Consider the following 25393-nt stretch of genomic DNA (forward strand, 5'->3'; position numbering starts at 1 on the left):
AGGAGTATGATAAAAGTAGCACAGTGGCATATGCAGTAACTTGGACTAGCCACTGCATTACAAAGCGGTTTAGATCTCATGGGCACATTGTTTAAGTAGATGCTGAGCTGCTGCCCAAGCTACTCCCAAGTACACTGCTATATGTGGCATTTTAAGTGATCAGAAGGGCCCTTAAGTAGCAAATACTCATCTACAGGACTCATAGGAGACAGTATTTTCCAATTATGCACTCAGGGTATGTCTAGACTACATGGCTCCATCGATGGAGCCATGTAGATGAGTTTAGTAGACATAGCAAAATGAAGTGGCAATTTAAATAATCGCTGCTTCATTTACATCAAAATGGCTGCCATGCTGTGCTGAACAGCTACAGTCTACATGGGGATCAGCCGACCCCAGAGCCATTTGTCGTCAGATCCTTTATACCTCGTTAAAGGATCTGATGACAAAGGGTTCTGGGGTAGGCTGATCCCAATCTAGACTACCACGCTGTGCTGACAATCAGCTGATCAGCACAGCGCTGGTGGCAATTTTTATGTAAATGAAGCGGCGATTATTTAAATTGCCGCTTCATTTTGCTATGTCTAGTAAACTAATCTACATGGCTCCGTTGTTGGAGCCATGAAGTCTAGACACACCCTCAGTGACCTGTGGATAGTTCCCATAATGTGAAGTTCTGCTCTGACAGAGGATTCCAGTCCTGGGATCTGATTGGTGGAGCACCTGGCATCCTTATTGGTTTCCTGATTCTATTTAAACTGATCACAGAATAAGAAGTCACCTGCACAACTGGGTTTCCCCTGCTTAGTGCAGGTTCCTCTATGCTACCTTCTGTTCACAGACTCTTATCTCCTGGTCATATGATCTGTTGCTTCTTGACACCTGAATCTTCATTTGCCCTTTGGCACCGTCACTCTGATCTCCAGATAGCCTGACCTGCACTTCATCCTGGCTTCTGACCCCTCTTCTGAACACTAAGCCTGACCACTCATGTCCCAGTTCTGACAGTCTGCATGGACAGCGTTGGTCACAGATGTGGGCCTGGTACTGGGTGAATGGATCCAGGTACTCTACTCCCTCTGCAGCACCAGGTATGCTTGAGCAGGCCATCCACCTTCAGGCAGACTACCAAGCCTCTCAGGCCTGGGTTACACAGCTGATATCAGAAAGCCAGGTATTTCAAGAGCTAGTAAAGAAGCTGCGTATCAAAAATGTTTGTGCTCCAGACACAGCCTGCAAATGCCTGTTTTCTGTTACCTCTGCCTGAATGATTTGACCCTAACTGCCAACAATTCTGGAGGTGTATAACCAATGTCACCTTCATCAGCATGTCCTCAGACCTTGACTGACTGTGAAAAGGTGGCTTTGGTTATAGCCTGCTGCAGGGAGAGGTCTGAAATTAAGGGTACGTCTAGACTACATGCTTCTGTTGCTAGAGGCATGTAGATTAGGCTACCAGGCATAGGAAAATGAAGCGGCGATTTAAATAATGGCCGCTTCATTTAAATTTACATGGCTGCCACGCTGAGCTGATCGGCTGTTTGTCGGCTCAGCGCGGTAGTCTGGACACGTGGGTGTCAACATTAAAGGCATTTGTCGACCACCCAAGTTTGCCTCCTGGGATGATATTTTGAAATAGCAGTAGTGTGGATGCTCCATTGCTGCTATTTTGAAATAACTACTCCCCAGAGTAATTCAAACTAATTACTTCCTGGTGCTTGCTGAAGCTCTAAGTTGAGGAACCACATCTACATTATGGCTACATCTATTCAATGGAGCTATTTCAGGATACCAGAAATATCCTGAAGAAGCTATCCTGTGCCTTTTGAACACACTCACTATTTTGAGATAGGTTTCGAAATAGTGGACACGCTATTTTGGCATCCCTTCAACCCTCATTCCACAAAGGTTAAAGGATGGCTCAAATTAGCATATTATTTCAAAATTTGGTGCTGTGTAGATGCACTAAATTTCAAAATATACTATTTTGAAATCCATTCGAAATAAGATACACAATTTGCAGAGTGCAAATTGCATACCTTTAAGTTAAGGGTGCTGTGTATGTGTGACCCAGACGTACACTGCCTCTGAAATTCTCTGATCAATGCTGCAAAGATGTGCCAACAGCTAAAGCGGAGTTCCCAGAAACACAATGTCTGGCTCTGTCATGTATCTTGGGATCAGGGGCAGCGACAGCATCGCTGTACAGCCTGTCACTGCTGGATGCATCTTTGCATTCAGTGTTATGGGGTACACCGGTATGAACAGTACTGTGAGTCTGTCTGAATGCATCATTCTGCTGCTTTGCACCCTGTCTGCTTTTTTATCTGCTGCTGGTATTGGCTTTTCCTGCAGTAACGTGTGCCATTTCTGAGGAGAGCTCGAAGCTTGGACAGCAGCTTTGTGCTTCACTTTTCTGAGCAGAATCCCTTAACCCGCTTTATGCTGCCCTGTTCAGGGCAAGCACTGTCTGCCTCCTTGCCTAGAGGTCTTTTATTGCTCGGTTACAGAGTGTTAGTAGTGGACCTGAAGCATTTTGTGCTGCATTCCTTGTCTGGCTTTCTAGCATGTTCCTCCAAGGGAGTGTTCCTTTTGCCCTCCATCCCAAGTGTAGTCTCTCTTGGGGCAAAGGGGTGAGTCAGGCTGCGGTTCAGCCACATCCTTTCCCATAAAAAGCGAGTTTTTGACAGTAGGGCAGTGACTTATTGAGTGGTCCTGCCCTAGGCATCAGAGACACTTTCATGCCCATCTGCTGCCGAGATAAATATGCTGCACCCTGTGCACCTTTTGAAACCAGAAGGTGCTAGCATGACAGGGTTTTTCCATTTGAGATGCGTCGGGTGAGCAGGATACAGCAGTGGCACCAGTGTCCTGCTCCGCTTGTTCTTTATGTTCTGTGGCTTTTTCTATGTTAATCAGCTCAAGCTGCTACACTCTCCTTCCTTCCTTCCTTCCTTCCTTCCTTCCTTCCTTCCTTCCATTCATCCATCCAAAAACGGGCTTTTCCGGAAACAGTACTACTTGCAACTGATGCTGGTGGCGGTTGAGAAGGAACTGGGGGAATGGCTGATGGCATGAGCTAAACTGTCAGTCTGAGCGACTGTGCAATAGTGCAGCATGCACAGGCATCTGGGGACTGCTACTAAAGATCTCCGGGCTGTGCTGACACACCTAATTGGAGCACCCACAGGGACCCTCGAAGAAGAAATGGAGGGTCTCACTGGCAAATGCCTATGCCAGTGCCAGCAATATTTAATGATGTGGCACTGAAAAAAGCAGCATCACCACTCAAGATTCTGATCTATGCTCCATGGTCCTGGAAGTGCCTGGTGTGTCCCCATTGCTCACCCTAGGAGATGGGGTGGGGGCAGCAATTTCATTGGAGAGGGTCTTTATTGAATGCTTGTGAGGTGATGGAGAGGCAGACCTTTTCCTAGGAGCCTGTCCCAGCAGCAGAGAGGATTGAGACTCCTCAGTAGGCTGAATAGTCTTCTCAAATAAAATCATACCGAGCCAAAGCTCCCTCTCTTTTCTGTCTCTGGCTATGAGGCTGCAGCAATGATAACATTTGTGGGGTACATGATCTTCCCCAAGCAGCGTATGCATGCTGAATGTTAGTCCGATACAGGCACTGGCTCATGAAACATTTCACATTTCTTAAAGCTTGGCAAGCCTGTAATGACAGAGTATTTGTGAGGTTAAAATCTCAATTGCTGAGGGTGTGTCTAGACTACACCTCTCTGTTGACAGAGAGATGTAGATTAGGCACATCGAAATTGCTAATGAAGCTGGGTTTTAAATATCCCACGCTTCATTAGCATAAACATAGCTGCCGCATTTTTTCGAAATGGAGTTTTTTTGAAAAAAAAAATCTGGCAATCTAGACACAGATCTGTTGAAAATAAACCCCTTTTAACAGACCCTGTAAACCTTATTTTTTGAGGAATACAGGCTCTGTTGAAAAAGGGTTTATTTTCAACAGATCCGTGTTTAGACTGCCAGGTATTTTTTTTGAAAAAACTCCATAAAAAAAAAGGCGGCCATGTTTATGTTAATGAAGTGTGGGATATTTAAATCCCGGCTTCATTAGCAGTTTCAATGTGCTTGATTTGCATCCGTCTGTAGACAGAAGAATGCAGTCAGAACTGAGATATAGCCAAAGAATTGCATGGAGGAAATTTGCCCAGACCCCTGATTAAATACCCCTAATCCATACGTGATAATTTCTGTCATTAAGAACAATACTGTAGCTATAAACAGTTCAGGGTGTATTTCCAGGGAAAGGGAAGACCATCAGGAACAAAATTCGCATATTGCATATGATGATTTCCCTATCTTACTCTAGTGTGAAAGCACAGACACACATTTAATGGGGATTTTCCTAGTACCTTTTTCTAGCCACTTGTTCTTATTCTCCTGATTCTCTGAAAAGAGAAAGAGAAAAGGGTTATATACAGAGATGAATTGTTTGATGCGGTGGCCCCAGAATGCCTGGCATTAGTTACAGACACCCCAAAGTCATACTTCTTGTCCCAGTTCTGAAGCCAGAAGATTTGATGGGAGTAGAGTTGGCAATTAGTGATACACACCAACATGTGGAAGACCTAGAATTTGCAAGCATTTAAGCTAGTTGGAAAAGGTAGGTCTGGATCCTGATACACCTCTGATAATTTCAACCCTCCCAAGGAGATTTCCTTTCCTGTTACTAGCAGTATTTATTTAGTATCTGCATGGTCTAGGCAAGCAATGGCATTTTCAATGGCATGATGCAGCTCTTCTAGATCACCATTGAACCTAGTCAGTGACAGGCATTCATTCACAATTTGTATCATCATCTGTGTTGTGCTGCAGCTGCTCAAAGCATTGTCACAGAGAAACCGATGTTGCTACCAGTGCTTTGGAGCATCAGAGCTACACACACTAGGCATAACTAGGGGATGGGGCTCAATTCTAGGATTTGGCTTGAGCAACAGAGAATGGGAATGTGAGCCACATTCCGGGAAGTGACCCAAAAGAGTGTGCATTGCAGCAATTGGCTCTAGCAAGTGGCTGATCCCTTTCTTCTGCAGCAGAACAATGTTATTGGTGCTGGATTGCCAAAGTTACAGTGACACCGTCTGTCTGCCAGACGTGAGCACAGGTAACATACCCAGTTTCTTACGCAGGTCCAGACACTCTGGGGAGAGAAGAAAGAAGGTCAGCAGGGTTTCTGCATGGGTTATTCAGAGGACAATGTGGGGCTGTTCCAGTGTTCGGATACACCAACACTAACACTGTCTAGGCACTTCCTGGTTTGAGCAGGCAGACACAGGCCGGTTCTGCTCTAAGGAGTATGGTAAAAGTAGCACAGTGGCATATGCAGTAACTTGGACTAGCCACTGCATTACAAAGTTGTTTAGATCTCATGGGTATATTGTTTAAGTAGGTGCTGAGCTGCTGCCCAGGCTACTCCCAAATACACTGTTATATGTGGCATTTTAAGTGATCAGAAGGGTTACCTTAAGTAGCAAATAGTCATCTACAGGACTCATAGGAGACAGTATTTTCCAATTATCCACTCAGTTCCCATAATGTGAAGCTCTGCCCTGACAGAGAAGTCCAGTCCTGAGATCTGATTGGTGGAGCACTTGGAGTCCTTATTGGTTCCCTGATTCTATTTAAACTCATCACAGAATAAGAAGTCATCTTCACAATTTGTTTTCCCCTGCTTAGCTCAGGGTCCCCTATGCTATCTTCTGCTTGCAGACTCTCATATCCTGGTCATAGAATCTGTTGCTTCTTGACACCTGAATCTTCATTTGCCCTTTGGCACTGTCACTCTGATCTCCAGATAGCCTGACCTGCACTTCATCCTGGCTTCTGACCCCTCTTCTGAACACTAAGCCTGACCACTCATGTCCCAGTTCTGACTGTCTGCATGGACTGAGTTGGTCACAGATGTGGGCCTGGTACTGGGTGAATGGATCCAGGTACTCTACTCCCTCTGCAGCACCAGGTATGCTTGAGCAGGCCATCCACCTTCAGGTAGACTACCAAGCCTCTCAGGCCTGGGTTACACAGCTGACTTCAGAAAGCCAGGTATTTCAAGAGCTAGTAAGGAAGCTGCGTATCGAAAATGCTTCTGCTCCAAACACAGCCTACAAATGCCTGTTTTCTGTTACCTCTGCCTGAATGATTTGACCCTAACTGCCAACAATTCTGGAGGTGTATAACCAATGTCACCTTCATCAGCATGTCCTCAGACCTTGACTGACTGTGAAAAGGTGGCTTTGGTTATAGCCTGCTGCAGGGAGAGGTCTGAAATTAAGTCTCCCTTTCCTGTACAGCCCCAGTAACAGCCCAGTGCTTTCAAACTGGGATATCTTCCTGCAAGCCATGTCACTTCTGTTGGAAGATCAGCACTGAGGCTGAGTGGAGGAGGCTGTCCTAGGAAAGATCTCGAAGTAGCAAGGAACCACACCCTTCATTGCAGTTTATTTCCACTGACTTCCTGTTGATGCAGATTGAATGAGGTATTCGCTAGTCTTAAAACCTGGGGTCCCAATGAAGGACTATATTACAGTAGGGCATTATTTTGAAGTAACTCCCCCTCAGGTCAAATTTGTAAGCAGAGAGTTCACACTACCAAGTCTCTTATTTTGAAATAACTGTCTATTTGTTTCAAAATCTCTACTCCTGCTTTTCTTGGGGAGTAATGCTAATTTCAAAATAGCTATTTTGAAATAGCAGTAGTGTGGATGCGCCATTGCCACTATTTTGAAATAACTACTCCCCAGAGTAATTCAAACTAATTACTTCCTGGTGATTGCTGAAGCTCTAAGTTGAGGAACCACATCTACATTAAGGGTACATCTATACAGCAGGGCTATTTCAGGATACCAGAAATATCCTGAAGTAGCTATCCTGTGCCTTTTGAACACACTCACTATTTTGAGATAGGTCTCAAAATATTGGGCACACTATTATGTCATCCCTCATTCCACAAGGGTTAAGGGATGGCTCAAATTAGCATATTATTTCAAAATTTGGTGCTGCATAGATGCACTAAATTTCAAAATATGCTATTTTGAAATCCAATCGAAATAAGATACACAATTTGCATAGCGCAAATTACATACCTTAATTTAATTTAGGGGTGCTGTGTAGATACAGCCGAATGAACAATCAGACTAAATTTGTGGCTTCCCCATTGTGTGGATGTGCTATTTTCATTTTGTTAAATCAGGAGTTATTAAGTTGATATTAGTAATTTTGAAATAATTTCTTAGTGTAGACATAGAAGAGCAACTAATAGAGCTACAAGGCAACTGCTGTGCATGTGTGACCCAGACATACACTGCCTCTGAAATTCTCTGATCAATGCTGCAAAGATGTGCCAACAGCTAAAGTGGAGTTCCCAGAAACACATCACTCAAAGAACTGCTGTTAATGAACAACAGACAAGGACCTAGATCAGTCCTGAAATGGAGCTCACAAAGCATCTCATGGGGCAACACTTTGAGCTGATGGTAGGGCCAGGAATGAGGGGAGGGAGCATCACTTCAGAACATGTATCACCTTATACTGCTGTAGCTTGTCACCTGGTTTCAGAGAACGTATTTCTGTACCATACAATCCCTTTCAGATCTAGTCAGCTGTTGTAAATTTTGCTGGGAATGGCTCCACAGAGCTGTGATTCCTGTTCACCTCTAGAACCATGGAGTCTGGTACTGTATAGGTTCTTCGTGAGACAATGTGTGTGAAGAGGCCATCATTATACAATTCTATACAGAGCATAAGGAGACCATACACCCAGTGTTTCCTGGACATGACTTCTTATTTGGTCCTCTGAACTCTTTCTGGGTGGATTTTGAAATATGAAAAACATTTCCATAATTTTGAACAGTGCAGTTAGAGTGGGGTCTGCTGGCTGAGCCCAGGTCTGAAGACAAGTGCCATTGCCAGCAGTAGTGAAAAAATAAAAGTTGCAACCAATTATTATGTCACTAACACGTGTGCTTTGTTGATTGTGGTGGCACTGCCATCAGAACTGGGTGGTCAGAAAGCTGTATCTCCCATCCTTCTTCTCGTCCTCATTCCCCTGCAATGTTCTGTGCTTGGGAACATGAAACATAGGAACCCTAGTTTGATGGCTCAGTTGATTTGAGACCCAGACCTAGAGTTGATTTGAGATCCAGGCCTAGAACGGGAAACAGACCGGACTGAGAATCTAAGGGCCGAGATAGCAGGGAACCTGAGGGTGGGTGCTGAGGGATGATTCCAGAGCTGTGGCTGGGGGAGAAAGGCAAGGCTGCGATAGATGGAGGCTGCAGGTAGTGGCAGTTTTTATGTCACGGAGATATTGCACCTCTGAGTTTTGGAGCCTTTCTCAGTGACCTGGCATGTATGGTGGGTAAGGTCACACTGTGCAGAAGACACCATTCATAGCTCTGGGCAGCACTAAGGAAGAAAGATGAGCTAACCCTTGGTGGGACTGATCTGGCTTTCAGGGAGTAACTCGCTGTCTTGAGATTCTCATCAGTTGCACTGCTTGCAGGTGGCTAATTCCATCAATAACTGTAGTTCAGCAGTGAGAGGCACTGGCAGAGTTGTGGTGCTTCAGAGACCAGGGCCAGATAACAGTAGGCTGTTTGTGGGTGGGTAGAGATTGAGGGGTACCAGCAGAGCTGTATGTATGGGAGCCCAGGATAAGGTAGCAGAGATTCTGCAATTCAGAAATGAGATGTATTCACAGAAGTGCATGGAGGAAGTTCACCTGCCACTTTATGTCCCGCTATACTTACTGCAAACTCTGTAGTGTTTTTTCCATTTGAGTGGGAGATGAACATATAGGTGACAAGATTATACAGTGTGTGCTGTGATTTTTCTATCTCATAATGTGAAAGTTCAGAGCCTTCTTTCCTAGGGATTATCCAAATACCTGATTTCAGAGTCTCCTTCTCCTTCTTCTCAGTCTCTGAAATTGGGAAAAGAAAAGAGTTAGACAGAGACACACTATGTGATGCTGTATGCTGCATAACGACTGGAGTTGGTTATAGATACCCAAAGTCACACTCCAAGCCCCAGTACAAGATCTAACAGCTTGAATAAGAGTTGGGTTGGCAGTTAATGTGTCACACCAAAACACTGGATTTGCAAAGCATCTAACTTTAATGAAAGATGTGGGTCTGGATTTTGATACAACTCTGACATTCTTAACTCCCCATCTAAAGGGAATTCCTTTTCTGAGTTACTAACAGCCCTTTGGAGTATTAAACCTATGCACTCAAGGTATGACTAAAGGATGGACATTCTGACAATTAGAGCTCACATACATCTGGGAAATGACCTTAGTAAGAAAGTATAAAAAGTGATTCTGCATCAGGTTTCTTGCTCATCTCCATATTTTGGGAAACAGCCCAGAAATTAGCCTGCACTGCTGCAGCCATCTATAGAAAGTTGCTGGTACCCTTCAGAATACCATAACTGGTACTGGCTTGTTTAAGACCTGGTGACACTTGTCATGGGAATAGGTAACCCTGTGCTGTAATACTCATATTTTGGCCTGAACTATTCAATCAGCCCTGCCTAGTGGTATCCGTGCTTCTGTATTACTTAGCACCATGTGTGACTTGGAGCCTCTACCCAGCAGCTCTCTAAGGGTACGTCAGCCCAGCAACGTTATTTCAAAATAACTAGTATTATTTTGAAATATCTTACTCCGCATCTATACAGCAGGCAGTTATCATATATATAGTAGCCCAATGTCTGTGACTGTGTAATGCTGAAACGCTGGTTGTTCCCTCTGGGTGGTGCTGTGGCCTCCCGCCGTGGCACTCGGCTGACTTCTGCGCTGCTCAGCTGGGCCGTCGCGCAGGAGCAAGTGGACCAAGCGGCCGTTTGGGGTCCATACTCCCCATTCATCACGGAGGTGCTGCATAGGGAGCGCGGGGCCCAAATGGCCACTTGTGCCCCTTGCTCCTGCGCGGTGGCCTGGCTGAGCGGTGCAGAAGTCAGCTAATTGCCATGGTGGGAAGCAATAGTACCGCCCAGAGGGAGCAGCCAGGGGGCAGGGCCTGGAGAAGCTTGTGTCTCTGACATCAGGAAAAGGCTCCTAATTCAAAAGGAGGAAAGCGGAGCAGACACAGAGGATGCAGAGGAGACAAAGAGGAGAATGGAGCAGGCAAAGGACAGCAAGAGGGAGCGTGAGAGAGACGCAGCAGGAGGAGGAGAAGAGAAATAGAGTGAGAGGTGGGAGGGGGAGAAGAGAAAGAGAGAGAGAGACGGAAAGAGAGGCAGGAGGCGGACGAGAGCTGAGAGAGAGAGAGAAGGCGAGGCAGTAGGAGGAGAAGAGAGAGAGAGAGAGAGGCCGTTTGCACCATTTGTCCCACGCGGCAGCCTGGCTGAGCGGCGCAGAAGTCAGCCGAGCACCATGGCAGACAACGAAGAGGGCAGGGCAGTGACATACATGCCCAGGGGGTAGGGTCTGGATGAGCATGCATCCCCAAAAGAGAGAGAGGAGAGCGGAGAGAGAGTGAGAAGCAGGAGGAGGAGAAGAAAAAGGGAGAGTGAGAGGCAAGAGGGGGAGAAGAGAAAGAGAGAGATGGAGAGAGAGGTAGAAGGTGGAAGAGAGCTGAGAGAGAGAGGAGGAAGCAGTAGGAGGAAGAGAGAGAGACGGAGTGAGAGACCGGAGGCTCAGGAGAGAAGACTGACGTGGAGGAGAGACCTAAAAATCCCCTCTTATGATGGGCTAATTGGCTAGTTTCGAAATAATGTTGAAATACTGTCAAGCTGGAGGACTTCTTACTCCAACTTCTGTAACCCTCATGGTATGAGCAGTAAGGGAAGTTGGAGGAGGAGTGCTCTATTTCAAAATAAGTGCTGTGTAGAAGCTCCCAATTTTAAAATAAGCTATTTTGAATTAAGCTCCGCAATTGACATAGCTCAGTGTTCATAGCTTATTTCAAGTTCAGCCCTGCTGTGTAGATGCCCCCTAAAGGAAGGTGGATGCACTTACCAAGGTTCTCTTGCAGGTTCTGGTGATCTGAAAGAGAAGAAAAGAAGACAATTATGGGTTTGCTGTGGGTCTTTCCAAGCAATTATTCAAACTCTGGGTACATGTGCACCATATCTGCAAGTGAGCTTCCGAGTCTGGGCAGTCAGATACATGCTAGCTGTACTCTGATTAATGCACTTAAAGCATCAGTTTGGTGAGATACCACATTCAGCGGGTTGGTGCAGCTGCTCCAGTACAATACCCCTTGGACACTAGGTATGAATTCTAGTGGCTACCCTCAGAGACTCCTCTGGCTCCCCCAACCATTGTTAATAACCTAGCCAAAGCAAAGTTCTCTCCCAGCTTCAGTGTAGATGCATCCCCTGTATAACTATTAGATTATTGGACCTTTGGTCTGACCCAGTACGGCTGTTCTTATGTTCTTATGTATTATGTAATGGAGGACCAATATTTTGTCTCACACAAGCCCAAAACTGCAAGCTTGTACTGTTTCATCTCTGCTGTCTTCCACACTTGATACATGGTCCAAACATTCCAGCTACCAAATGGGTGGTTGTGGTGGTTTGCTGATGTGGAGTGGGTTAATCAGTCCAGCCTATGTAGATTCCTATGGTCTGGGTAAGCCCAGTGTGGAAACCAGGCAGCCTCACAAGGTCTTTCTCCACAACAGTATGAGTGTGAACCTGTCAGTGACAAGAATGCACTGATTAGCTGCGTCTAGACAGGCAAGTTTTTCCACAAAAGCAGCTGTGCCACAGAGAAACACACCAGTGCAGTTGCTACCCACTGATTTTGTGGCAGAGGCCCCAGTTGTTCCCGGTCTTTCTCCCCCGCTCATTCTTGGGGAAGAAGAAGGTGTGAGAGCGTCAGCATGACAAGCTCTCTTTTTTGTGGCTTTCCTGGGATGCAGGATGGTAGTCCTTTTCTTTGGAGAGCCATCTTACAATCATAGAGCTGGAAGAGACCTCAGAGGGTCATCAAGTCCAGCATTTCTTAAAGACTAAAGAGGCAGACATGTTAGTTTGCTAATATTTGTTGATTCATCTCTGTTCTTCTGTTTGATAATTGTTTTCTTTTTGCCTTTTTTTTAAGAGACATGGAGAACGGAAAGGCATCCGGTTTGCCACACTTGAGCAGCTAGCACTGCGTTCAAACCCCCTGAGGGAAGACAAATTTTTTGGTGTTGTTTTCTTGAGGTAAAGGTGAAAGATGGAAACTATTTACACGAATTTCTATTGCTAACTCTATAAAAATAACTGTCCAAACACTGTATAACTATCTGAAGTAATCATGAGAGAGCATTTTCAAGCTCCATCTGCAGCTGAAGGCAGTTGAAGAGGAACTAAAGGCAAGAGATTAGGCTGCATGGCAGGCACTCGGGAGTCAGGGGGGCAAGGAACTTCCTGAGCATGCATGGGCTGATGGGGGAAATTGCTTTGCAATGCCCCAATTTGTAGCTCTGGGACTTCAGTCAACTAACAGTGGAGCATCCACAGCAACATCACTCAAAGAAGAACTGAAATATGTCCGTAAACATACATGGAAGAAGTTTGCTGAGCTCCTGGGTACTGTAAATGGGGATATGATTTGCAGCACACATCCAAGGGCTGTGCTCTAACTATCCACTAAACAGTAACAAGTAACTAAACAGGGGGAGGGATAGCTCAGTGGTTTGAACATTGACCTGCTAAGCCCGGGGTTGTGAATTCAATCCTGGTGGAGGCCATTTGGGGCAAAAAAAAATTAGGCACGGTACTTGGTCCTGTTATAAAGGCAGGGGACTAGACTCAATGCCCTTGCAAGGTCCCTTCTAGGAGATAGGCAATCTCCATCAATTTAATTTTTAAGTAATTCATCTTATTTAAATGTGACTATGTTAAGATAGACAAGGAACCTTTGTGTTCACACCCACAGTGTCAACATGGGGCTTTTACTGTGCAGCGTTTGGGTGCACATTCTAATTCACAACTCTGTAATTTGAACTGTTGGGCAGTGTAGACATACTCTGAGTCCCACCCGCCCATTGGCTGTACATTCACTCTTTGTTGCCAAAGCTGAAATGTGAGCTGCCAACTCAGCTGTGTTTGTTTCCTGGGCAGAGGGAGATGATTATGAAGGCCGATACAGTGCGTGTAGTGATATTTCTACCTCGTTATACTGTGAAAGCTCAGACATGCTCACTGGGGTTTAGACAAATACCTGCTTCCAAGGTCTTCTTCTTAGTCTCTGAAATAAGGAAAAGAAAAAATTTAAGACCCAAGAGACACACAGGTTCTGCACACCCCCGCATGACTGGGGTTAGTCACAGACATAGCACCACTCTCCCAAACCCAAGGCAGGATCCTGCAGGGTTTTCAGAAGCAGGGATGCTGGTTAGTAATATGCACCAACCCACAGGATATCTGGGGAAGTTTCTCACTCCTTAGCCCTTGTGTACACACACATGTAAACCAGTTAAATTAATTAACTTTTAAAACACTCCCTGAGTTAAACTGGGGCATGGCTGTGTGTAGAGCAGGCATAGGGCTCCAGCATAGAGCTACTAGAACAATGGGGCATGGTCAGTTACTCCATAGCACCCTCTCTGGTACATTGCAGCACAGCACTGATTGCTAGGGGAGCCCCATCCAGCCATCCCCAGCTGGAGGAATGGTGGCCATTAGCAGGCATCAGAGAGGGCAAAAAAGATGAAAAGGGGGTTGGAGTTCTTCAGGTCTCTTCTGGGCTGCCATTGTTATGAGAACCTCAATAACCATGTGGCCCTGTCAAATCCATTCTCCCTCTCTTACATTTGAATGTCTTTGTATGTATGTGCAGTGCTCAGCAGAACGGGCTAGCACCACTCAGCATCACCACTGCCCACCAATATTGGTGCTACATATGGAAAAGTACACAGTGGATGAAATTAGACATGTTGGACCTACAGCACAGGTCATAGAATCTCATCCTGTTCCCCCTGCACTGTGCTCAATAAGTCAGGCTGGGCTACAGCAGCTCCCAGAAAAGTGCCCAGTCTGGATCTGACATCATCAGGAGATGGAGAATTCACCACAGCCCTGGGAGTTTGTGCCAGTGGCTAGTCACCCCCTGTGCCCCGGGCATTCAACAGTCACAGGAATGGTATCAGCTCAGAACATCATTAATCTGGCCATGTTGTTTCCTTTAAGAAGACAGAGCCTCTGAGCAATTGCCAAAAATTAGTGGGACAGAAGGTGACTCAGAGTTTATACAGCAAACATGTCTCTCTTCCCTAGCCCTGTGCAAGGAAAATCACAAGCATTGACACTTCCACATCCGCTGCAAAATACACATTTCCTGACCTGTGTGTATGAACATGGGGAGGTGAGGAATCACTAGGCACAGACCTCCTGGTTCCACCCCCTCATTTCACTAAGCCCACAAATAGCAGCGAGCAGTCACAGAGCTCACACATCTCAATGGACAGAGCAAGAGACAGAGCTGGAGACTTACCAAGAGTTAACAGAGCTTCCTCTTTAGAGCATTTCTTCTGAGAGGCCTTTTGCTTTGCTGTGGGACAGGGAATCAGACATTGGCATAAGACAGGGAAAGAAGGGGACACAGTGAAGAATTCACTAATACAGGTTGTGAGCAGGGACCCCAGTTTGTTCGTTGCATTTATTTTCTGAAACTGTATAAAGAAAATATCTGATCGATAAGACTATTTCATGTCCAGCCCAGGACCCTCCAACCAGGAAAATAACAGGTTCCCATTACCTGTGTATCCAAGATATGCACAAACTCCAGCAACAATGAGAACCAGAGCAAATAGTGCCCAGAATGCAGCCAGCCAGGGAGACACCCGGGGGAAAATAGCACCTGGCAAACAGAGAGGACAGAGTGTAAGGAGCATGATCCCATCCTGGAGCTGAGGAGTGGGGCTTGCCACTTATCCTGATAGCTTAGTCCTGGCTCAGGGACCCCTAAAATCATGGGAACGAAGGAAATATCCCTTCCAGGCTCCATTCAGAGCCACTGAAACCAGAGAAGCCAACACAGAAACTGTTCCAAAAACCAGGAATTTGTCCTGCCTGAGTCTCTCTCACTGTTACAAGCCAATAGCCAATGGCTCTGTCCATCCCTGTCAGTGGAAGCCAGCTGTCCAGATTATCACTGTCACACAGTTCCCAGTTTTAATTCATCATGTCCAGCCCAGATAATTTCAGCAAAGAACAAGTATTTTCCCAGTTGACTCCAGTGTGTTATGAATTAATGGAATCATAGGGTATGACTACAGAGCAAAGTTATTTAGAAATAACAGCTGTTATTTTGAAATAACTTTACTAGTGTCTACACAGCCAAACCGCTATTTCAAAAGGAATAATGACAAATTAGAAATAGCTATTTCAAAATAAATACAGTGTGGACACTTATATCGAAATAGGGGGCCTCCAGCCTTCCCATGATGTCTGGTGGACACTGGCCTCAACCAAGAACACTCCTCTCCCTCCCCCCTACTGCCTCCCTGGAGCCTTTAAAGGGGTTGACTCTAGCCACAGTGCCTGTGCTAGCTTCAAGCCTGCCAGCCCAGAGCCAGCAGTCACTGCCCCGACCCTGTAGCCCCAAAACATGAGCCAGCAAGCCACTGGCAGCCAGCCCTCCACCACTTCCCAGGAGCAGTCTGCCAGCTCCCAGGAGACTGCCAGGGCCTGGAGAAGGCAGGCGCCTTCTGGGTCCAGGGTAGAGAACATGGGCCTTATTCAGGTTTAGGGGGGATGCCCCCAATGTCCATGATATCCACATTAGTTGGAGGAATGTGGCTGTCTATGGCAGGATAGCTGCCAGCCTGGCCACCAAAGCCCACATACGAACCCAGGAGCACGTTTGCATGAAAATCAAATTGGTCCGGCGAGACCCCCAAACCTGAGCCCTGAGCTTTCTCTCCCCCTTCTTCCCCTTGCTTCCCCCTTCCAGCTCCCTCCTCCCAGGTTTCCCCCTCCACTCTCTCACCCTCTCTCCTCCCTTCTCCCGCCTCCTTTCCCCAGTTTCACCAGAGTTTAATTCCCCTCCCCCCAGTTTTGTTAAATAAAGAGAGTTTGTGTTCATGAAAATACGTGTATTTCATTTTACATCAGGAAGGAGGGTTAAGGAGGGGTAAGTGGAAGGATGTGAGGGAGGAATGAGGCACAAGTCCCCACTGGGCCAGACCAGGGAGGCTCTTAGAATCATAGAACTGGAAGAGACCTCAGAAGGTCATCAAGTCCAGCCCCCTGCTCTAGGCAGGACCAATTCCAACTAAATCAACAAAGCCAGGGCTTTGTCAAGCCGAGACTTAAACACCTCTAGGGATGGAGACTCCACTACTTCCCTAGGGAACCCATTCCAGTGCTTCACCACTCTCCTGGTGAAATAGTTTTTCCTAATATCCAACCTGGACCTCTCCCACCACAACTTGAGACCATTGTTCCTTGTTCTGCCATCTGTCACTACTGAGAACAGCCTCTCTCCATCCTCTTTGGAGCCTCCCTTCAGGAAGTTGAAGGCTGCTATCAAATCCCCCCTCACTCTTTGCTTCTGCAGACTAAACAGACCCAAGTCCCTCAGCCTCTCCTCATAAGTCATATGCTCCAGCCCCCTAATTATTTTGGGTCCGCTGGACCCTCTCCAATGCGTCCACATCCTTTTTGTAGTGGGGAGCCCAGAACTGGACACAATACTCCAAATATGGCCTCACCAAAGCCAAATAAAGGGGAATAATCACTTCTCTAGATCTGCTGGCAATGCTCCTCTTAATGCAACCTAATATGCCATTAGCCTTCTTGGCTACAAGGTCCTTTTCTGCAGAACTACTACTTAACTGGCTGGTCCCCAGCTTGTAACTATGCTTGGGATTCTTCCGTCCCAAGTGTAGGACTCTACACTTGTCCTTGTTGAACCTCATCAGATTTCTTGTGGCCCAATCCTCCAATTTGTCTAAGTCATTCTGGACCCTATCTCTGCCCTTAAGCGTATCTACCTCTCCCCCCAGCTTAGTGTCATCCGTAAACTTGCTGAGGGTGCAATCCATGCCCTCATCCAGGTCATTAATAAAGATATTGAACAAAACCGGTCCTAGAACCAAACCTTGGGGCACTCCACTAGAAACTGACCGCCATCCTGACATCGAGTCATTGATCACTCCCCGCTGGGCCCGGCCTTCTAGCCATCTTTCTATCCATCTTACCGTCCATTTATCCAATCCACATTCCCTTAACTTGCTGGCAAGAATATTGTGGGAGACCGTATCAAAAGCCTTGCTGAAGTCAAGGTATATCACATCCACTGACTTTCCCATGTCCACCGAGCCAGTTACTTCATCATAGAAGCTAATCAGATTGGTCAGGCACGACTTGCCCTTTGTGAATCCATGCTGACTATTCCTAATCAATTTCCTCTCATCCAAGTGCATCAATATGGATTCCTTAAGGATCCCTTCCATGATTTTTCCAGGAACCGAGGTAAGACTGACCGGCCTATAGTTCCCTGGATCGTCCTTCTTCCCTTTTTTGAAGATGGGCACTACATTTGCCTTTTTCCAATCATCCGGGATTTCTCCCGATCTCCACAACTTTTCAAAGATAATAGCCAAAGTCTCCGCAATGACATTTGCCAAATCCCTCAGTACCCTCGGATGCATTAAATCTGGGCCCATGGATTTGTGTACGTTTAGCTTTTCTAAATAGTTCCTAACTTGTTCTTGCTCTGGCTCCATGTTGCAGAGTGCTGCAGTGTCCCAAGGGAGGGCAACCAAAGCGCACATAGATAAAATGCTTTGCTGTCCCTCATCGAGATAGGGAAGCAAGCAGGAAAACCTGAGAACCGTCTGTCCAGGGGAGGGGTGGGGGGAGGAGGCGGTTCCTTTAAGCACAAGCCTCAGATAGCCTCAGGCAGCAGCCCCACACAGTAAGTCTTGACCTGATGCCCTGCCAGACCTGTTTCCGTCTGGCCTTAAATGAGATTTAGTGTCCACTCAGTATGGACGTACTAGCAAAATGGTATTTCGAAATGCATTTTGTGTGTAGATACATTATTTCAAAATAACTTATTTCAAAATAACTATTTTGGAATAAGATATTTCGAAATAATGCTGTAGTGTAGACATACCCATAGATAATAAAACCAGAAATGACCATTACAACCATCTAGTCTGACCTCCTGTATTACGCAGGCCACAGATCCTCTCCCAGGGTTTCCTGTTCTGTTCCAGATAGAGAAGACCTCACAGAAAGAAATATCTGGTTTGGTTTTAAGGCTTCCAAGTGATGGAGAACTCATCATGTCCTTAGAGCAATTATGCCAATAGTTAATTCCTCTCCCTGTTAAAATGATGGACCTTATTTCTAGTCTGAATTTGTCTAGCTTCAACTTTCAGCCATCAAATCTTGTTCTGACTTTGTGGACTGGATTAGACACCTGTGTACTGTCAGAAATCTCCTCCCATATAGGTACTTACAGTCTATGATCAAGTCAACTTTTAAATTTCCCTTGGACAAGCTTTATAACTTCAACTCCTATGTTTTGGATTGTGAAGCGGATTTCCAGATCCCTAACTGCTCTTGTATGTATTTTCTGAGCACTTTCCTGTATGTCAACATCCCATTTAAAAGTGTAGACCCCAGAACAGGACACAGTGTTCCATAATGGTCTTGCTAAAACCATATAGAGGCAATGTTACCTACTTTCTCCTAGATATTCTCATGCATAAATAGAATCATAGAAAGATTATAGTCAGAATCTTAGCTCCAGTATCACTTTGGAAAGTCATGTTCAGTTATTTTCCATATGATCTTTAAGTCCTTTTCAGAGTCACTGCTTGCTAGCACCTAGTATCCTATCCTGTAATCGTGATCAGAGCATTGTGCTTCTAATTGTGTGACGTGGGATTTGGTAACATTGAAATGCACGTGGAGTGAGTTCGCATTACCAGTCAGATAGGTCAGTCTACAAATTTGACCTTCCCCATAATTTTTTATTGTTTTACCATTGTTTACATCATCTACCAATTTTACTAGCAATGGTTCTATATTTCCTTCCACCTCATAGAAGAGCACTGACCCAGAACACTAGCATGTTCAAACCCAGAACAATAGCATCCCCCATGAAGGATGATTCTTCTTTAGAATTACTTTGAAATACATCCATTATCCAGTTTTTAATCTACCTAATTAATGTGAGCTACATTGATTATGTACAGTACTAGTTTTTGTTACCAAAGTGAACTACAAACTTATGTTGGCTTAATTACCTTGTGAAAGACTGTGTAAAATCTCTCTCTGTGCAATGTATTTATGCCAGTCTAAGAACTGGCATAGACATCATTAGATCAATGGGGAAAAAAATCATTTCTCAGAGAGGTGTGTTTACTACAGCCAGGGCAGAACCTCTTCTGTCATTGTAATAAGAGAGTACACTACGACACTGCTCTTGTAGCATTTCTAAGGTACATCTCTCTGAGTCGATTACTGCAGCCCCACCAAATGAACCATCCCCTCAAAGAACACCTTTAAGATCATTTCACAAGGACCAGCCCAGCTCCTGACCTGCAGTTTGTCTAGATCACAGAAATCTCCTTTGCTAAGGCCTCCACAACACAGACTAGAATGGGATTTCCTATTCCAGTACCAGAAATCAACTATAGGAGAGTGCTATTCCAGTACCCCTCTCCCTTCCCTCTCCCACAGCACAGGGGAACTCACCAGAGAGATGAATGGCTGATTGTTGCTCTGTCTCCACCAGTCTATTCCGCACTATGCAGCTGATGTCTCCACTGCCTTCTCTTTCAGTGACAGTGACGTGACTCACAACATTGTACAGGTTCTCCCTGTCCTCAGTCACATCAGTCACAATGTCTGTTGCCAAATTCTGCCAGTTCTTTCCAACCCACTGGAGTTCAGGTTTGGGGAACCAGCCTGTGGATCTACAGGCCAGTCCAATCCCCTGGCCCTGGAAACCCAGCACGTCAATGAACACTGGAGCCACAGCTGCAGGGAGAGACAGAGTTTGTGTGTGTCACAGAACAATGTTTTGAGTAGCATCACGTGAGTCCTCAGATACTTCTGGGGATAGTGGGCTGTAACTGAAAAGCTCCATCCCCTTATGTGCAAAGCCTCCCCAGGATCCCTTTTCCCTGCAAGCTGAGAAAGAAATATTCAGGTTTAATGATATACAGATATTACTGCAGCTACTGATGAAATGCAATCACTTCTGGGGTGGAGCCCAGCAGCTGTCAGGATTATTGCAGGTTAGTATAGAGCAGGAAGAGAGGTACTGCAAACTGCCTACATCACTGCTATAATTCCTCTTGTGCCACCCTCCTAAATACTGTCCTGTCTCTAGTGTCCTCCCACACTGGGAACGGTGCCCCCTGGTAAAGCCACCTCTCTTGGTTGTTTTTCTCTCTGACATTGGGGGCTGCACAAAACCTCCCTGCCTTCATTTGAATCTTCCTCTAAGAGCACATGTCTCCTGTGGAGTTTGCACTAGGAGACACCAAAGGTGAGAAATTAGGGAAATCAACCTCCATGCTTGGCATCATCATAGTAGGGCTCCTCATCCGGAACTTGGTGTGTCTGAACTGCATTGTCTGGGGTTGCATTACTTAGTGAGCTCAATGGGCAGAGATGCTCCCTTCCACTGACCTTGTGCAGCACAGAACATGGGTCAGTGCTCAGGAAATAAATACAACCCCCCAATATCCCAGTCCTTGGAAACTGCAGGGGCAGTGGGGTGTTGGAAAGACGGCAGGTGAGTCCTTCCTCAAGAAGGGGTTACCATAGGAATGGGAGAGAAGACTGGGTCACTGGGAACTGAATATCGCTATCACTTGAGCTGGGATTTGGACAGACCATGGGTGTAAAGGTCCCACTCCTTCAAACAGTGTCATAATGAGCATGAGAGCTGAGCACTGTAGCTTTACTTCTCATTAAAGAAAGGATGTTTAATGCAGCACTGACCCTACTGGCACCACAGTGAGGTCAATGCTGTGTCTGAGGGGAGACCGCCCCCTACTAAGTCCTGCACATCACTCCCTGAAACACAGGCCCCTTCCCGCATGCTGGCCTCAGGTTTGGGGAAACCCCAATGGCAGAGAATTCTCTTGGTGCCCAGACATGGCACTTTGTTGTGCTTGGATCAGTATGGGAGCACTTTACAGAGCTACAGCTCTGGCAACCCAGACACAGTGCCCCACCCCATAGCACAGTGTCTCACCTGCAACCCGCAGCTCAGTGATGGCTTCACGGCTCCATTCTGGGTTCCTCACAAAACACTGATATTTCCCATTATCTGTTATTTGGAGTGTTTTCAGCCTCAGGGAGACGTTCCCGCTGCTGAACTCTGGCAGGAACAGTTCTGTACGATTCTGGTAACCTTCCCCCGGTAGTTCTTGGGTACCCCTGTCTGTGTACTCATGAACTAGGATAAATTCTTGTTCAATTTTCCTCCACCACAGGTCCATGTTGGGCAGCTGGGCTGGTGGTGAGAGCTGGCAGGGTAACACCACATCCTGTCCAAGAAACCCCACCACAGGACTTTGGGAGCCAGTCACTGAGAACTTTTCTGGAACAGAAAACCCCAGGAGCACAGTGAGTGAGAAGAAAGAGGAGAGAGCATTGCTGAGCCAGGGACCATCTGTACAGATACAGTGAGTGAGAAGAGAGGACATTGCAGAGGGAAACAGAATTCCCTCAGTCTTGCATTGCTCACAAAAAAAAAGCTCCTGAGGCTGAGCATGTTTAGGACCATTGAGTTACTGTCATTGTGCATGCAGGGCAATACAGCTGAACCAAAGTTGACACAAGATAGTCTTCCAATGATGCCCTTCAGTCCCTACTCCTGATAGAATTGATAAGGTCTGCATATTTCTGTGCCTTCCACGCAGAAACATGCAACAGAAATCTCTGGGGGACACTCAGCACTTCCCTAGGAAGGTATGTATTCCACAATGTTTGGGTGACGAGGTGTTATGGGATTTCAGAGCAGATCAGAGAGCATCTTTGGGCCATGCAAAATGTCTCAGCGGTCACTGCATTGTTCTAGGACTTCCAGTGACCTTTTGTGGTTTTTTTCCAACTTCCATTCTGATCACAGTGAAACACTACTTATGGAGCTAGGGAAACAAGCACTGAGCTTGAGGACACCTGGATGAGAACTACTCTGCTTGTGGAGAAGCGTGTGGCGATCACATTGTGGAAGCCAGCTACTCCAGACAGTTTCTACTCAGTCACCAATCACTTTGGAGTGGGAAAGTCGACCATTGGACTTGTGCTAATGGAAGTGTGACAGGCCATCAATCACACCATGCTCTGAAAGAACGTAACTGTGGGCAATGTGTGAAATTTGAAGGTGATTTATGTCCCTAGAATATTTGTGTCTGAACTACACTAATCTGTCCCACCATGGAGCTTATACAGCAATTACTGTCAAACTGCTGCACCTGACACTTAGGCTATGTCTAGACTGCAAGCCTCTTTCGAAAGAGGCTCTTTCGAAAGATACTTTCGAAAGAGCCTCTTTCGAAAGAGAGCGTCTAGACTGCACGCGGAACTTTCGAAAGAGCAAGCCGCTTTTTCGAAAGAAAGCACCCAGTGAGTCTGGATGCTCTCTTTCGAAGAAGCCCTATTTACATTCAAGAACGCCTTCTTTCGAAAGAAGCACTTTCGAAAGAAGGCGTTCTTCCTCGTGAAATGAGGTTTACCGCCATCAAAAGAAAAGCCGCGTTCTTTCGATTTAATTTTGAAAGAACGCAGCTGCAGTCTAGACGCAGGTGAAGTTTTTTCGGAAAAAGGCTACTTTTCCCGAAAAAACCCCTGAGTCTGGACACAGCCTTACTGTGTGGCTACAGGTGGGGAGGGATAAGGTTGAGATTTCAAAGCCACCAAGCAGATTTTTATACCAAGTGTTGCCAAATTCAGGACTGTGATTTGTTCTTCATAAAATCCCAGCTCCTGGAGACTTGTGATACTTCAAGAATCTCAGCTTTCGGTTAAAACAAAGCCAGTTTCTAGCTCTAGCTGTAGCAAAGAAAAGCTTGAAAATGTCAGGATGCTCTGCAGGCCCCTCTCAAGAGGAGCAGGGATTCGGTGACTTGCTGCAAAATCCAAAAATCTTGCTAACCAGAGCTAGGACATGCCTCAGTTGCCCCCAAATCATTCTGTCCCCACAGCCTCCTCCCTTGGACCACCATAGCTCCCCTTACCCAGCCCTTGAGAGGGTAGTGTGCATAGGTTACGAGAAGGGAAATAATTGAGATTCAAAAGCTTTACCAGAGAGACAACATGGCACCAGGAGGAGGAGCCCCAGGCTGCAAACAAAAAGCTGCCAACATGTTGCCATGGGGAGGCACCAGGCAAGGACCTGTAAGGAGAGAATAGGTATGGTTAATAACTCCCCTCCCCGTGTGATGGGCTGGTTTCATGCCATCCCCTGCTTTATGAAAATTTACTTATGAATATGAATATGCATAACTTAAATATTCTTTAGGCAAAATACATCATGTAACATATTTTAAAGTTATGATTTGCTGAATGTGTATTTTCTATTTTTGTGCATGTATCATTCTTCTTTGTGAAGTTAGAAATATGTATTGTGGAACTGCTTAGTGTATTAATTGTGCTATTGAGGGCCATTACTAATACTCTGGAAACTTAATGGCCCACAGCTAAAGGTAAAAATCTATGAATGGTTTTAGTTTTCCTTAACATCTGGATTGTTGTTGGTCATGCCAGGAAATGGGGCCAGACCACCTGATTCTGGATCCCATTTTTGATCTGGTACTTTTCTATTCATGGTGAGAAAAAATTAAACTTAGCACAAAGAATTCTTGCCTTTTGGGAAAAAAGATATAAAAGGTGGAAATGAAACAATACTAGTTGCTAGACTCCATGCAACCTTCTCTTACCACCCACAATGCTTGATGGAAATATCTAAGACTAAACAAAAGAAGGATTGGGCCCAAGCTAGGAGACTGTCTAGCTTGTGAAAGAGATAATTAGACCAACTGTTAGGGAAAGAATTTTCATGTAACAAGTTTGTGTATTAGTATTAGTTGTTTTATTTATTTTGGTTTAGTAATTGACGGTGTGTCTAGACTACATGTCGATGGAGCCATATAGATGAGGCAAGACCACAAAGGGAAAAGAAGCGGCGATTTAAATAATCGCCGCTTCATTTAAATCAAAATGGCCGCCGCGCTATGCCAATCAGCTGTTTGTCGGCACAGCGCGGCAGTCTAGACAGGCATCTGCCGACCCCAGAACCCTTTGTTGGCAGATCCTTTTGCCTCGTGAAATGAGGTGAGGCACCCCAGAAGCTCAGTAGGCAGGCTGAGTGGCATGACCATCGTATGAACATCAGAGCATAAGAACAGCCAGACTGGGTCAGACCAATGGTCTATCTAGTCCAGTGTCCTGTCTGCTGACAGTGGCCAATACTGGATGCCCCAGAGGGAGGGGACACAGCAGGTAATCCTCAAGTGATCCCTCCCCTGTCACCCATTTACAGACAAAACCATGTGACAGTCTCAAGGGGACCTCTGTGATCAAAACCTCACAGTAGGCAGTGCAGAGAACAGGTTCCATCCATCACCTGACCTGATGGACTCTGCTCCCAGGCAGAACATTGCCCAAGAACAAGAGAGTATTTCACCCCCTCAAGCTGCTGTACTCGCTGTCCAGGCCTGGCACTAAAAAGAAAGAAAGAAATTCAAAGGCTCAGACCTGAGGCTACAGAGAGCCAGAGGTTGGAGCTTTATGGGGTAACTGCTCTGAGACCTGTCAACCCAACCCCTCACTGATTCTATGTGTGACAGCCTTAAGGACACAAGTCCCCTGCTATGGAGTTCACTAACCAACAATCCAATGAATGAAAAAGGAATTGAATAATATTCAATTAAAAACAAACTAGAGCATGTCTGTGGTGCACTGCTGTCAGAGCCGGTGTTAGCAGCGGGCTGTAACTGCATTTCAGCCTGACCCTTTATTTATTTAGCTTGGCCCAGGGCCCCCTGCTAGTTAAAACTGGCCCTGCTTGCTGTGCACAGCTGCATTGGGTTCTGCACCTTGCTATCAGATACAGCTCAAAATTCCTGTGTTTATAACACTGATCCTTATAAAGGGCTTCTCTAAATTACCTTCTTGAACAAATATACCTCTACAACCAAGACCTTGGATCTGAGAGAAATAATGGGGGTGAGAGGCAAAATCTGTGTTAATGTCCCAAATGTTATGGAGGCAGAACCCTGCTATTACCTCTCCAATATGTAGGGAGCAGGACTATGGGGCCCTCAAGTCCATGAGAACCTGAGGCCCTTTATTTCCTCAGTCCAGCTCCACCTTCTTAAGAGCTTCCTGCAGAGGAAGAAGGGTTTGGAGACTGAGCCAAGCTCTCTCTGTTATCACTGCA

The 25393-nt window shown here is 45.9% G+C and overlaps 1 protein-coding gene across 2 annotated transcripts in view; it reads right to left on the minus strand.

Moving 5' to 3' along the window:
* The window catches only part of LOC102452313 (butyrophilin subfamily 3 member A2), a 51188-nt gene that overhangs the window by 21941 nt on the left and 3854 nt on the right, over window positions 1-25393 (minus strand). For both annotated transcript variants that reach the window (XM_075914296.1, XM_075914295.1), the window contains exons 2-11: window positions 23257-23347; window positions 21203-21550; window positions 19690-19974; window positions 14732-14833; window positions 14468-14524; window positions 13196-13222; window positions 10997-11023; window positions 8921-8956; window positions 5150-5176; window positions 4389-4424 (exon numbers count right to left, since the gene is read on the minus strand). In XM_075914296.1, the coding sequence (XP_075770411.1) occupies window positions 4389-4424; window positions 5150-5176; window positions 8921-8956; window positions 10997-11023; window positions 13196-13222; window positions 14468-14524; window positions 14732-14833; window positions 19690-19974; window positions 21203-21550; window positions 23257-23326 (1015 nt within the window). In that variant the 5' untranslated portion in view covers window positions 23327-23347. The remainder of the gene's footprint in view (window positions 1-4388; window positions 4425-5149; window positions 5177-8920; window positions 8957-10996; window positions 11024-13195; window positions 13223-14467; window positions 14525-14731; window positions 14834-19689; window positions 19975-21202; window positions 21551-23256; window positions 23348-25393) is intronic.

Source organism: Pelodiscus sinensis, chromosome 33 (genome assembly GCF_049634645.1).
Source record: "Pelodiscus sinensis isolate JC-2024 chromosome 33, ASM4963464v1, whole genome shotgun sequence".
NCBI classification, from domain to species: Eukaryota; Metazoa; Chordata; order Testudines; family Trionychidae; genus Pelodiscus; species Pelodiscus sinensis.